Source organism: Physella acuta, unplaced genomic scaffold, assembly GCF_028476545.2.
Source record: "Physella acuta isolate Inbredline_101_S28 unplaced genomic scaffold, ASM2847654v3 ptg000240l, whole genome shotgun sequence".
NCBI lineage: Eukaryota > Metazoa > Mollusca > Gastropoda > Physidae > Physella > Physella acuta.
In genome coordinates, this window is record NW_026731759.1 from 696979 (window position 1) to 710000 (window position 13022).

Consider the following 13022-nt stretch of genomic DNA (forward strand, 5'->3'; position numbering starts at 1 on the left):
CATTCCTAGATTTCTAGATCTAAAATCTAGAATCTAGGTCAAACCAAAATTAATTAGTTCAAAATAAAAACCAATATAAAACCACTATAAATTATTGAGTTTCTTTATTAAACTATGTTAATTCTTAAATATTTGATATAAATCTTTGCTCTATAGCTTCAATGATCATCTAATTCGAGAATACATGGGATTTATCTATCTAGGTTCTAGATCTAGAGTTACAGCAAAAACTCTACATCTAGATCTAGACTTAACGTAAATTCTACATCTAGAATCTAGAATATATATATATATATATATATATATATATATATATATATATATATATATATATATATATATATATATATATATATATATATATATATATATATATATATATATATATATATATATATATATATATATATATACCCACACTAAACAACTATTTCAGGCCTTAATTATTTTATATTAATCTTTGATTATTTAGCTAGGAAATTGGCTAAAGGGTCATCCATAAATGACGTCACGCTTTTTAAAACGATTTTTACCTCCCCCCTCCCTCAGTCACACGTCGTCACATAAACCAGACCCCCCCCCCCTTAAATAACGTCACACCTCAGCCTACAACCCCCCCCCCTCAAAATTGCAGTTGAATTTTTCTTAAAACATCTATATTTTCCCAAAACCTTGTCAGAACTCTGTCAAAATAGAGTATTTTTGATCAATTTCTATTACAATTTATTAAAATCGTTTTCTAAAACACGAAATAATGGTTGAAACTCGTTTTCTACCCCCCCCCTCCTTCATCACACATCGTCACAAAATTACGGACCCCCTCCCCCTACGAGGGTGACGTCATTTATGGACGACCCCTAATTCGGGATAAAAAAAAATAATTTGAAATAATACTAGGCACTAAGGCCTATTCGCGTAAATGAAGTTTCTTACAAAGAATAAAAGTAAAATATATAAGTAAATTCGTCACTGATCATACTAGACTGGATAGCTTAAATGTTAGTGTGTTGTTTACCACGCGGATGGCACTACATGTCAGTGTTAATTTTTTTCAATTTTTTTTCCCTTTAGATGTGAATGATAACGTTGCCTTGTGTGGTCAGAGCAACACCCCACCTGGACATTTTCTAATGACAAATAACGCATCAACCCACCTGTACATTTTTTTAATGACAAATAACGCATCAACCCACCTGGACATTTTTTTAATGACAAATAACGCATCATCCCACCTGGACATTTTTTAATGACAAATAACGCATCATCCCACCTGGACATTTTTTAATTACAAATAACGCATCAACCCACCTGGACATTTTTTTAATGACAAATAACGCATCATCCCACCAGGACATTTTTTAATTACAAATAACGCATCATCCCACCTGGACATTTTTTAATTACAAATAACGCATCATCCCACCTGGACATTTTTTAATGACAAATAACGCATCATCCCACCTGGACATTTTTTAATTACAAATAACGCATCAACCCACCTGTACATTTTTTTAATGACAAATAACGCATCAACCCACCTGGACATTTTTTAATGACAAATAACGCATCAACCCACCTGGACATTTTTTAATTACAAATAACGCATCATCCCACCTGGACATTTTTTAATTACAAATAACGCATCAACCCACCTGGACATTTTTTTAATGACAAATAACGCATCAACCCACCTGGACATTTTTTAATGACAAATAACGCATCAACCCACCTGGACATTTTTTAATTACAAATAACGCATCAACCCACCTGTACATTTTTTTAATGACAAATAACGCATCAACCCACCTGTACATTTTCTAATGACAAATAACACGCCAGCCCACCTGGACATTTTTTAAATGACAAATAACGCATCAACCCACCTGATTTTTTAAATACAAAATATATGACCCGAGGCAGTAAAAAGGCTGGGCAGTCCTGATGAACCTAAACTGAGATCAAAGATATCAAAGATAAACACAGATGTTTCTGTTCGACTTATCGGTTGATGCGTCCATGTCTAGTGTCAAGTAATACGTGAAGAACCAGTAGACTGGGCACACGTACCAGAACATCATTTCATCACTTAAAAGACAATGCTTCATCATTACCTTTGTTATAGCACATATATATATATATATATATATATATATATATATATATATATATATATATATATATATATATATATATATATATATATGTATAATATGACTTTTCCCTATAACGTTTTTTGTTCCTTAGGTATTGTAAATTGAGTGTGACAAATGATAATGAGATGATAATCATAAAGGACTTGAAAACGCTGAGACTCGAACATTTCAAACGCCCCCAGCCACGCAGGACTAGCTATCAGATTATTTCAAGTTTTCGCCCTCAGTTTGCCGTTAAATTCTAAAATAGGATCGAGCGATAGAAATCAGGATCAGGTGATCTGGGCGTGTGACTGCCCATACCTATCGGGTCGACTACAGCAGTCCCCAGTGTGACGAACTGAATCCAATAACCAGGTAGGTTTTGCCTCCTCTTGTCATCTCATGGTTCCGAATGTGATTTGTCTTTTTATGTAAACTATCATTTTTAACGTTTCAGGAATTTTTCATTTCAAATTTGCTAAAAAATTTAATGCTGAGCAAAATGAAAATTTTCCCTTAGCTTTACAGTTTACGATATTTTGCAACATATATTAAAAATAACACAAAATTTCTTAGTCATGTTATATCAAGTTATATCAAGATGACTGATACCAAAGTTAGCTTTCCTATCATACAACTAACGTCTTTTAGAAGTTCTTTAAACGTTAGCTTTCCTATCATACAACTAACGTCTTTTAGAAGTCGTTCTTTAAACGTTAGCTTTCCTATCATACAACTAACGTCTTTTAGAAGTCGTTCTTTAAACGTTAGCTTTCCTATCATACAACTAACGTCTTTTAGAAGTCGTTCTTTAAACGTTAGCTTTCTTATCATACAACTAACGTCTTTTAGAAGTCGTTCTTTAAACGTTAGCTTTCCTATCATACAACTAACGTCTTTTAGAAGTCGTTCTTTAAACGTTAGCTTTCTTATCATACAACTAACTTCTTTTAGAAGTCGTTCTTTAAATGTTTTTTCCTTTCCATGCATCGGTTATTTCTTTGGAAAAATTGCAATGAAATTATAAAAATTTCTTAATTTACAGTTTTTGATTTTAAAATTGTAAGTAGTTGAGTTGCCTTAGTATCAGAGGTGTAAGCTGAGAGGGGGAGCAATAGGAGGGGTCGCTCCAGATAGGATCATTTTAGGAGAATGGCGCATTTTCGGAGATTCATTTGAATCACTCGCTGGTCGTTCTAAGACATCTTGTTACCAGTATTTTAGGTGGGCAGTTTTAGAAACCTTATGCAACTATTAATTGGGGACATTTCTGAAATAAATAAACCGGGAGTGATCTCCCCTAAACTTTCTCGAATATTCTTATATAAAATAACAGGGGATGGAAACTCGGGCTATAGACATGATTTTTAATCCATTTTAAATACTTAAAGTTTTAAAAATAGAATAAAATCTCGTAGACAAATTAATTGCACACCAAGTGAACGCAAATAAAAAAAGCGCATAATAGTGCGCAATATTATTAGTACTTTTAAAATTTACATTAGTTTTTTGAGAAATCGGAAGTAGCGTAAATTACTACTTCCAGTCAACGGAAATTACTCAAAATTTAACAGAAGGTAGAGAATTAGATCTTTTACTTACATGTGAAATTTCATTTATCTATCTGAAATAGTACTCAAGTTATAGGCTTTTAAAAAATTCAAAGTAGGAAAAGTACCACTTCCGGTTATCGGAAATCGCTCAAAAGTTGATACGGATCTACGATTTTGATAAAATACTTATATATGAAATTTCATCAACCTAGCTGTAACGGTACTCAAGTTATCGTGTTTACACACGGACAGACACACACACAGACACACACACACACACAGACATACGGACAAGATTGCAAAATTATGTTTTTCCGTATCAGTGAGGTGTAAAACGTCGAGATTTGTAAAAATCTCGATTTTTTTTTTGCACGATTACAATTCTTTCTCTATACTACGTATATACGAGAAAGTAAAAAAGGTACATAAAAATAACATTGTCACACAACTCCAGGAGCGTTAATATGGGTCAAGATAAACACGCACTGGGTGTGTTACAGTTTTCCGCAAATTGGGGAAATATTAAATTAAATACATCGGAAAATTTAGTTCACAATTTTTATAAAATAGGGAGGAGAAACGAAACACGTCAGTCATTATACTACAGAATTATAATTTTTTTTTGCAATAAGAAAAGCTATAACAATTGAAGTAGCTAACACTCTGAATTTTTCAAAACCCTATAACTTGAGTACTATTTCAGATAGATAAATGAAATTTCACATGTAAGTAAAAGATCTAATTCTCTAACTTCTGTTAAATTTTGAGTAATTTCCGTTGACCGGAAGTAGTAATTTACGCTACTTCCGATTTCTCAAAAAACTAATGTAAATTTTAAAAGTACTAATAATATTGCGCACTATTATGCGCTTTTTAATGGGCGTTCACTTGGTGTGCAATTAATTTGTCTACGAGATTTTATTCTATTTTTAAAACTCAAAGTATTTAAAATGGATTAAAAATCATGTCTATAGCCCGAGTTCCCATCCCCTGTTATTTTATATAAGAATATTCGAGAAAGTATTTTAAAAAATTAAAATCACCGTCATGCTGGAAACAGTGCCGGCGCCAGGAAATTCAGCACACTAGGCAAAAACTTATTAAAAATTATTAAAACGCCCCCCTCCCTTATTTCAGGTTATCGTGTTTACAGACACACACACACATACACACACAGACATACGGACAAGATTGCAAAACTATGTTTTTCCGACTCAGGGAGGTGTAAAACGGCGATATTTGCAAAAATCTCGATTTGTTTTTTGCACGATTACAATATTTTCTCTACACTTCCTATACAAGAAAGTAAAAAAGCTGGTTCCAAATGGTTCTAAATTTTTGTTAGGGGTCATCCATAAATTACGAAACGCGTTTTTTGACGATTTTTACCTCCCCCTCCCCTCCGTCACACGTCGTCACAAAAAGCCAGACTCCCCTAAAATGACGTCACACCTCAGCCTACAACACCCCTCAAAATTGCTGTTGAATTTTTCTTAAAACATCGATATTTTTCCAAAATCTTGTCTATACTCTGTCAACATAGAGTATTTTGATCAATTCCTATTACAATTTATTAAAACAGTTTTCTAAAACGCGAAATAACGGCTAAATTCGTTTTCTAACATTGCTTTTTACTTTCTCGTATATACGAAGTATAGAGAAAGTATTGTAAACGTGCAAAAAAAAAATAGAGATTTTTACAAATCTCGACGTTTTACACCTCACCGATACGGAAAAACATAATTTTGCAATCTTGTCCGTATGTCTGTGTTTCTGTGTGTGTGTGTGTGTCTGTCTGTCTGTCCGTGTGTAAACAGGATAACTTGAGTACCGTTACAGCTAGGTTGATGAAATTTGATATATAAGTATTTTATCAAAATCGTAGATCCGTATCAACTTTTGAGCGATTTCCGATAACCGGAAGTGGTATTTTTCCTACTCTGAATTTTATTAAAACCCTATAACTTGAGTACTATTTCAGATAGATAAATGAAATTTCACATGTAAGTAAAAGATCTAATTCTCTAACTTCTGTTAAATTTTGAGTAATTTCCGTTGACCGGAAGTAGTAATTTACGCTACTTCCGATTTCTCAAAAAACTAATGTAAATTTTAAAAGTACTAATAATATTGCGCACTATTATGCGCTTTTTAATGGGCGTTCACTTGGTGTGCAATTAATTTGTCTACGAGATTTTATTCTATTTTTAAAACTCAAAGTATTTAAAATGGATTAAAAATCATGTCTATAGCCCGAGTTCCCATCCCCTGTTATTTTATATAAGAATATTCGAGAAAGTTTAGGGGAGATCACTCCCGGTTTATTTATAATGCAAAAGTGTGACGTCCAACAATCTGAACCCCCCTCCCCCTCATCACACACCGTCACAAAATTACAGACCCCCCTCCCCCCTACAAATGTGACGTCATTTATGGACGACCCCTTACCAGAAAGCACATTTTTCAACCAAAATTGAATTTTTTATAACATTTGTGTCATATAAGTACAAAATTACTTCCGGTTTCATTAAGGATTGAAATAGTCAAAGAAATAATTATTAGTAATATAATAGTAAATTTTTGGAAACACTTTAATTTTTAATTTGGATTACTAGAGTCAGGATGTTTAGGTGATAGGAGATGTTATATTATTTATATAAATACTATACTACGCTATACAACATAAATTACTAGTGTGTATTTTTTCATGGTAAACAGTTGTTCTGACTTCTATTGTTTTACTCTCCCTGGCCATTCCGGTTGACTTCAATAGGTTAAGGGCTATTTTTGAAAATATTTGAATTGATAAAATAATTCTAAACGGCTTTTCAACGGCTTATATTCGATACAAAAGTATAAAAATTAATGTAATCGATGGTTCCCAAACGGCTTTAATTTTTACAGAAGTAATTATATTTTTTTGTTGCCACATTAAAATAAGTAATTAAAAAAAGTCTAGTGACAATTTTAGCGCAATTTCCTTGTGTTATCTAAAAATAGCTCTGTCGTAGCGTAAATCAAGAGCAGGGTTAGTAAAACCATTGGTTAGTTATTAAAACGTTTTTTATTTAAAAAAAAATTCAGTATTTTACATGTTTTATTTACAATAGAGTAACATGACTAAAAACCATTGCGCGCCCAGCTACCGAACGTGACGTCGCAGCCATTGAACGTGATGGCGCAGCTATTGAACGTGATGACGCGTGTGGTGTGGTTGCATAAAATGCCTACTAATTCGGTCCAAATTTTAATTAATTCAAAAATTTTTTTGTAACCAAACGAAAGGATATTTTTGAAAACTTGTTTCGGCAATATTGTTCTAAATTATGGCAGAAATCGATTGGTACATGTTTTAAGTCGCTAAGTGGTCTTGTTGCCGAGATATGGGCCAAAAACTGCATTTTGTCGAGTTTTTTTGGCTTTTTCGGGAAATCCATGAAAGAAACCCGGAATTTTTATGGCCTATGTTCACCCTCGTAACTTGCTTAACATAATTGCTTTTGGAACTAGTCTTCGATATTGCTTCGTTGAGGAGGAGATACGACTTAAAGCTGCGGACACACATCCATCCATCCATTCATCCATTCATTCCCAGAAAAGACGAGTTAATAAACGCAATTCTCCAGAATGGAAATTGCGCTAAAAAAAAATCACAAATTTAATATGATTACATTGACTTTTCTGGATACAAAAAATGGACCGTGTTGTCTTTTTGTTTATTGTATTCTTGTGTTTCCAACTGTTGTGTTTTGTGTGATGTGTTATTTTGCGCTCTGTTTTGTGTTCTGTTCTCTTCTGTTCTATCATGTTCTTTAAAATATTTAAAGTAATTATTACATCATGGACAAACGGAGACCCACACAGACAGACATTTACACATGAATAATTTAGGCCCACACATAAATTCACGTGTAAAGTTCTGTCCCTAAAGCAGCCATGCCCACGTCTGCTGTTGTGGCCATTGTTCTGGTATGTGCCGGGCTACACCTGGTCCGCAGCGACTGTCTGCTGCCTCTCAACCCGCCTGTTGTCATCAAGGAGGGAGATCGCGTCTGTGAACCCATTCGACCTTGGCTCAATGAAACCGATCAAGATTATGGATCTCGGTTCTTGCATTGCTTAAATTCTAGGTTTATTGCTTATCAGTGCCTGAACAATATGAAGTAAGTACATTATTACAATTGTAAAATTAGTTTGCTGCTGAAATCTTCTAGTTTTAAGCTTTTGTAATATACACGTTAGGGGTCATCCATAAATGACGTCACCTCCCCCCTCCTCTCCGTCACACATCCTCACAAAAAGCCAACCCCCTAAAATGACGTCTCACTTCAGCCTATAACCCCCCCCCCCCCCCCCCTCAAAACTGCAGTTGAATTTTTTTTAAAACATCGATATTTTTTCCCAAAATCTTGTCTGAACTCTGTCAAAATAGAGTATTTTTAATCAATTCATATTACATTTTATTAAATCAGTTTTCTAAAACGCGAAATAACGTCTAAAATTCGTTTCTAACATTGCTTTTTTATAATGCAAAAGTGTGACGTCGCACCCCTCCCATCACACACCGTCACAAAATTACGCCCCCCCCCCCTCCCCCCTACGAGTGTGACGTCATTTATGGACGACCCCTTTCTATGTGCGCGTTGCTTTATGAAACGTTGTGTAGTATTCAGGCTAGGTTGTATAATTGTATAGTAGGAAATGCTTGCAGTTGATGCTTGTGACTCAAGTTTATAAGAGAATACATAATCTACTTCTAACTTCAGGTTTGATATAAACATCATACAGTGCTATGAGGGGCCACCCAAATGCTTCTTACAACCCCAAACCTCCACCATACGCCCTACCTTAGGCACACAGCCCGCGTCAGCAACCACTGCAACCCCAGTTCTACAGCAGTCAACCCAACAAGTGCAACCACAACCTGCACCATGGACAAGCACAGCCCAACCAACAACAACGGCACAACCAACCAAACCAACAACCATGTGGCCAACCCTTAATGCACCAGCATCAACAACCAGGCAGCCACTAACGTCAACCCCACAACCCCCACCAACGTCAACTCCACAACCCCCACCAACGTCAACCCCACAGCCACTGCTACCATCAGTAGCTCAATCGCAAAAACAGCCAATATCTGCCTCATCATCTACAGGTATGTTCTTGGTTACTTCCCTTTGTCTCATTCAAACCTGACATGTTAGTGGCAGTACAAAACAAAATTACAGCAAATATTTAATGATGATAAAAAGAAACATTTTCTGTAGCATAAATACATTTCCCCAATAACCATTGATTTTCAGAATGTAACAAGCAGACCTGCCAGTTACCCAATTGCTTCTGTTTTGGAGCTACGCCTGACATGGAGCGAGAGAAAACTCCGATGATGGTGATGTTGTCTTTTGACGACGCTGTTACCAACGCTTTCAATAACGACTACTACAAGAAGCTTCTGATCGACACCACGTACAACCTCAGCAATCCCAACAGCTGCCCCATTAAGTATGTCAGCAAAGATCATTTTTGTTGAGGGCTACCAAAGATCATTTGTGTTGAGGGCTACCAAAGATCGTTATTATTTCAGTTGTCGTTTTTCATCTCACGATTTTATTGCCGTTATCCCCATAACATGATTCCACTACATTGCTGGAGCTAGCACAAATGTAACATTTCTAACGTAATTTGTTGTTGATTTGAAACCAGGGCGACATTTTTTCTTTCCACTGACTACACGGACTTCGGCGTGGTCAAACAGCTGTACGATAAAGGCAACGAGTTCGCTTCCCACACCATGCATCACATTTTGGCAGACGGCGGCAGTTTCCAGACATACGAGGAAGAGGTTCTTTCATTTCTTGTGGCTTGTATTGCTAACGTAACACCATCAGTAACAACATCATTTACAACCATCAAACAACCAACTATTGTTACACCATCAGTCACAGCTACACTTATAACAATAATTGTTTCTCAAAAAACCACATCCCTACCAACACCACAGTAACAACCACATCCCTACCAACACCACAGTAACAACCACATCCCTACCAACACCCCAGTAACAACCACATCCCTACCAACACCACAGTAACAACCACATCCCTACCAACACCCCAGTAACAACCACATCCTTACCACAGTAACAACCACATCCCTACCAACACCCCAGTAACAACCACATCCCTACCAACACCCCAGTAACAACTACATCCCTACCAACACCCCAGTAACAACCACATCCCTACCAACACCCCAGTAACAACTACATCCCTACCAACACCCCAGTAACAACCACATCCCTACCAACACCCCAGTAACAACCACATCCCTACCAACACCCCAGTAACAACCACATCCCTACCAACACCCCAGTAACAACCACATCCCTACCAACACCACAGTAACAGCCACATCCCTACCAACACCACAGTAACAACCACATCCTTACCACAGTAACAACCACATCCCTACCAACACCCCAGTAACAACTACATCCCTACCAACACCCCAGTAACAACTACATCCCTACCAACACCACAGTAACAACCACATCCCTACCAACACCCCAGTAACAACCACATCCCTACCAACACCACAGTAACAACCACATCCCTACCAACACCCCAGTAACAACCACATCCCTACCAACACCCCAGTAACAACCACATCCCTACCAACACCCCAGTAACAACCACATCCCTACCAACACCACAGTAACAGCCACATCCCTACCAACACCACAGTAACAACCACATCCTTACCACAGTAACAACCACATCCCTACCAACACCCCAGTAACAACTACATCCCTACCAACACCCCAGTAACAACTACATCCCTACCAACACCCCAGTAACAACCACATCCCTACCAACACCACAGTAACAACCACATCCCTACCAACACCCCAGTAACAACCACATCCCTACCAACACCCCAGTAACAACCACATCCCTACCAACACCCCAGTAACAACCACATCCCTACCAACACCACAGTAACAGCCACATCCCTACCAACACCACAGTAACAACCACATTCTTACCACAGTAACAACCACATCCCTACCAACACCACAGTAACAACCACATCCCTACCAACACCACAGTAACAACCACATCCCTACCAACACCACAGTAACAACCACATCCCTACCAACACCACAGTAACAACCACATCCCTACCAACACCACAGCAACAACCACATCCCTACCAATACCACAGTAACAACCACATCCCTACCAACACCACAGTAACAACCACATCCCTACCAACACCACAGTAAAAACCACATCCCTACCAACACCACAGTAACAACCACATCCCTACCAACACCACAGTAAAAACCACATCCCTACCAACACCACAGTAACAACCACATCCCTACCAACACCACAGTAACAACCCCCTTTTTCCCCCCGGACAGATTGTGGGAGTAAGAAACTTGCTGCAACAAAACTCTCAGGTCGACCCCCTCAAGGTTGTTGGCTTCCGAGCCCCTTACCTTAAATTAAGTAACTTGATGTTTGAGGTAAGTTTGCACCTTACTTTAAGTAACTTGATGTTTTCCAGTTGTTACAAAATTTAAATGTTCAGGTGCTGAATGCTACAAAATTTAAATATTCAGGTGCTGAATGCTACAAAATTTAATCGTTCAGGTGCTGAATGCTACAAAATTTAAATGTTCAGGTACTGAATGCTACAAAATTTAAATGTTCAGGTGCTGAATGCTACAAAATTTAAATGTTCAGGTACTGAATGCTAAAAAATTTAAATGTTCAGGTGCTGAATGCTACAAAATTTAAATGTTCAGGTACTGAATGCTACAAAATTTAAATGTTCAGGTGCTGAATGCTACAAAATTTAAATGTTCAGGTGCTGAATGCTACAAAATTTAAATGTTCAGGTACTGAATGCTACAAAATGTAAATGTTCAGATACTGAATGCTACAAAATTTAAATGTTCAGGTGCTGAATGCTACAACATTTAAATGTTCAGGTGTTGAATGCTACAAAATTTAAATGTTCAGGTACTGAATGCTACAAAATTTAAATGTTCAGGTACTGAATGCTACAAAATTTAAGTACGACGCTAGTGTTTCTAACATGGAGAACTACAAGGGTCGATCTCACGTCTGGCCGTACACATACGATTTTCCCATACCCCCGGAGAAGTAAGTGTACAGCCGTAATATTTCTTGTAGTTACGCTAACGGACAAATGCCCAACAGTAGCATTTACATCACATTAACACTTTAGGTGCCCTAACGGCCCATGTCTAACATTAACATTTACATCACATTTACACTTTAGGTGCCCTAACGGCTCACGTCTAACATTAACATTTACATCACATTTACACTTTAGATGCCCTAACGGCTCACGTCTAACATTAACATTTACATCACATTTACACTTTAGATGCCTTAACGGCTCACGTCTAACATTAACATTTACATCACATTTATTCTTTAGATGCCCTAACGGCCCATGTCCAACGAAAAGCTACAAAGGGTTTTGGGGCATCCCACTCAACAGCTGGTCAGACGACAAGAGCTACTGCAGCATGATTGACGCCTGTGTTATTGCAGATCCCGCAGACGACGAGCCGACTGTCAAAGAAAAATATCTCAAATATTTCAGGAAAAATTTCTACAACGATTTTTATCCTAAAAAGGTAACGATAGGCTGGATAATAGTGAACGGCTAGAGAGTCATTATTATTGGCTAAAAAAATTCCAAGGGTCAATTCCAAAAGGAAGTGACGTAGTGTTCGTTTTGTTTCTTATCACGTCATATGAAAAGGTAGTCAGCAGTATCCACAGCCACCTTTTCTTTCACTAGCCACAGTAAGATACAGACTTAGGACATGAGTCAGATACAGACTTAGGACATGAGTCAGATACAGACTTAGGACATGAGTCAGATACAGACTTAGGACATGAGTCAGATACAGACTTAGGACATGAGTCAGATACAGACTTAGGACATGAGTCAGATACAGACTTAGGACATGAGTCAGATACAGACTTAGGACATGAGTCAGATACAGACTTAGGACATGAGTCAGATACAGACTTAGGACATGAGTCAGATACAGACTTAGGACATGAGTCAGATACAGACTTAGGACATGAGTCAGATACAGACTTAGGACATGAGTCATGTACAGACTTAGGACATGAATCAGGTACAGAGTTAGGACATGAGTCAGATACAGACTTAGGACATGAGTCAGGTACAGACTTAGGACATGAGTCAGGTACAGACTTAGGACATGAGTAAGATACAGACTTAGGACATGAATCAGGTACAGAGTTAGGACATGAGT

At 37.2% G+C, this 13022-nt stretch overlaps 1 protein-coding gene across 2 annotated transcripts in view; it reads left to right on the forward strand.

The window, feature by feature from the left end:
- The first annotated feature begins 2412 nt into the window (after nt 1–2412).
- The window catches only part of LOC131938293 (chitin deacetylase 8), an 11362-nt gene continuing 752 nt past the window's right edge, over nt 2413–13022 (forward strand). The window contains exons 1-8 of one of the 2 annotated variants that reach the window (XM_059296285.1): nt 2413–2510; nt 7623–7851; nt 8455–8846; nt 8995–9193; nt 9395–9533; nt 11118–11222; nt 11753–11865; nt 12167–12368. In XM_059296285.1, coding sequence (XP_059152268.1) covers nt 7625–7851; nt 8455–8846; nt 8995–9193; nt 9395–9533; nt 11118–11222; nt 11753–11865; nt 12167–12368 — 1377 coding nt within the window. In that variant the 5' untranslated portion in view covers nt 2413–2510; nt 7623–7624. Of the gene's footprint in view, nt 2511–7619; nt 7852–8454; nt 8847–8994; nt 9194–9394; nt 9534–11117; nt 11223–11752; nt 11866–12166; nt 12369–13022 lie in introns of both variants that reach the window. The other variant, XM_059296284.1, reaches the window with a different exon arrangement.